Source organism: Arachis ipaensis, chromosome B08, assembly GCF_000816755.2.
Source record: "Arachis ipaensis cultivar K30076 chromosome B08, Araip1.1, whole genome shotgun sequence".
In the NCBI taxonomy this organism is placed as follows: Eukaryota; Viridiplantae; Streptophyta; class Magnoliopsida; order Fabales; family Fabaceae; genus Arachis; species Arachis ipaensis.
The window spans coordinates 121,263,589-121,266,061 of NC_029792.2; the positions used below are offsets into that span (position 1 = coordinate 121,263,589).

The window sequence follows — 2,473 nt, forward strand, 5'->3', positions numbered from 1 at the left end:
CTGTATTTGATTTTTTAATTTTTATTTTTTGGTTAATTTTAATGAATTTTATTTTTCAAAAAAAAAAAAAGAAGTGGACTAGCCCGCCAACCCGCCAATCCGCCATAAAGCAGGGCGGGCTAGCATTTTGAACCAATTTTAGTTGGTGGGGCGGGCCTAGGCGGGGCAGGGCGGTTGGGGCGGGCCGGCCCGCTTTGCCACCCCTACATACAACATCACATACTTTACCAACCATTATCACCATTAGTCATATTTTCCACTCAATTCAAATCATCCAAACAATTACATCAATATTTCACAATCCACCAAAATACATACATAATAATACAATTCACATCATCCATTAATCACAACAATATTTCCAAATCTTATTCTAAGGCCACTAGCCTACGTTTTCACAATCACATTACATTTTAGCTACAGGAAACCGAAACCATACCTTGACCGATTCTCGTTCCACTCGGAACACTCTCAAATTCAAGGTTTCCAAAGCCTCACCAACAGATTTCCCACACAAGGCTCCTTTCCAAACTTTCCAAAATCACCAATCAAGCTCCAAAACACACATATAATATGCCTAAGCCACAATATCACATAAAAACACAATAAGTCAATCACCAAATCGCAAAATCTCAAGTCTTAAGCTTAGGGTTGAAAATCTCACCTTACCCAAGGATCAATGGAGCAAGAATAAGTCTTCCCCTCAAGCTAATTTGAATCTATAACACAAAGGAGCTCAAAATCTCAACATTATTACCCAAGAAACTCAAAACTCAAGGCTGAAATTTCAAAGAAGAAAACGTGGCTTACCTCAAGATTGCTTGTATGGGTTTTGTAGAGCTCGACGCCGCGGTTGTGTGACCGCAAACGATGTGTCAATCGGAGCTCCGGATCAAAAATTATGATCCATGGAAGTTTGAAGTGAATAGTAGCAAGGGTTTCAATCTTCCCCCTCCCCCTTTCTTTAATTTCCAGCGTGTGTGTGTTTTAGAGGGAAGAGAGAGCTGAGCTTTCTCATTAATGAATGAGGGTTTGGCTGGGCCCTTGGGCCCAACTTAGGTCTGGTTGGCCCGGTTTAGTCTGTTCGTCCCAATTTTGGGCCGATTTCTCTAAAATTAGTGTTGAAATTCTTGTTTTAAATTTCTCTACCACATTAAACCATAAAAATTTCATTTCTCACTTTCTAGAATATATTTTAATTTATAGGTTAATTAGCCATTAATTAACCGAAATTTACACAAAACACCATCTTAAGTTGTCTTCAATCTCTTCTTACGAAGGAGGGTGGTATATTTGTGACACAGGTAATATAAGACCAATGTCCATAACATGAATCAAACATTTATTAGAGGAAGCAAAATTAAAGTGACATTTATACATTGTTCAGTGCTGGAATATTCAGCCACACTGAGGTCTTCTCTTCTATCTACAACACATTGAGATAGGTTTTTAAGTGTAAGTAATCTTTTACCCTTCTTTATGTAATGCTATTTTGATTTAATAGTTCCCAAATTAAGCAGTTGACGACTTTTGCAGATGTTGCGACTTACACAGCTCATATGCCATCCTATGCTGATATCTGGGGATGGGTCATGGTAAAGATTTTTACTTTATCATAATAAGATATTGTTTTGTATGTTATGTCAGTAGAAAATGGACCTCATCATATCTTAATTATTCTTTTGCTCTTGGAACATAACAGGCTTCAGATTTTTCATTAGAGCTGAATGCAGAAGAGATATACCTGAGAATGAGACAAAGGATTAAGGGAGAAAATAGATATATGGATGGCAAAACATTCTCATCAGCCTCAACATTGAGCAAAGTTGTTCGCAATTCGTAAGTGAAATCAAATTATAATCTCTCAAATATCTATTCTTGACAAGCATAAGCCACTATTAACAGGTTGGACAATGAAACTCATGTACACACAGAGGAAGCTGCAAAGTTCATACATGGCCATGGCAAGCACGCTTAATTAACCAAGCTTGACAACAAGTATCACAACATATAAAGAAAACAAGTGAAATCCCATGTTATGTTGTTCTTCTCTTTTATTTTTCATTAAAGATGTTGTGTGAAACACTTCATGAAAATTTTTATGATTAAAGATTATTAATGAATTAAGGCTGAATATGTTTGCAATATTACTTGGATTTTTTTATGACATTTATGTTTTTCTGTAACACTTATCCATCACAAACAACTCTAACGCTGAACTGAAAAATAGGTGTCGAAAATATCATATTAACTAAATGAGTTTGATTTTTTTTAAGACTGTATTCTTTTTGTTAAGCGCAAGAAGAGAAAATGGAATGTATTTGGTTATTACGGAAGCAAGGTTTCGCAATGCTTTTGCTTTTACGTTAGTTAGATAAAGGAAATAACTTAAAATATAGATTTTTAGTTTGTTTAGTCATTTTTTCATTTTAAATTGTTATCATTAGTTAGTGTATGATATTGGCTTAATTAA

The 2,473-nt window shown here is 35.3% G+C and overlaps 1 protein-coding gene across 2 annotated transcripts; it reads left to right on the top strand.

The window, feature by feature from the left end:
- Positions 1,282-2,044, top strand: LOC107613832 (thermospermine synthase ACAULIS5-like). 2 transcript variants are annotated; one of them, XM_016315998.2, is made up of 4 exons: positions 1,282-1,455; positions 1,537-1,595; positions 1,703-1,839; positions 1,906-2,044. In XM_016315998.2, exons 2-4 carry the CDS (start codon positions 1,560-1,562, stop codon positions 1,976-1,978), a joined length of 246 nt encoding a protein of 81 aa, XP_016171484.1. In that variant the 5' UTR covers positions 1,282-1,455; positions 1,537-1,559; the 3' UTR covers positions 1,979-2,044. The 2 variants fall into 2 exon arrangements, 1 of the variants encoding a protein (XP_016171484.1); XR_001614186.2 differs by lacking the exon at positions 1,537-1,595 and having other exon boundaries at positions 1,284-1,455.

What these genes read in the sequence shown, in the direction of transcription:
- LOC107613832 (XM_016315998.2), top strand. Translation starts at nt 1,560, where the DNA reads ATGCCATCCTATGCTGATATCTGGGGATGGGTCATG. An exon ending in ATATCTGGGGATGGGTCATG is followed by an intron (nt 1,596 to 1,702) that starts GTAAAGATTTTT and finishes GGAACATAACAG; the next exon opens with GCTTCAGATTTTTCATTAGA. An exon ending in AGCAAAGTTGTTCGCAATTC is followed by an intron (nt 1,840 to 1,905) that starts GTAAGTGAAATC and finishes CACTATTAACAG; the next exon opens with GTTGGACAATGAAACTCATG.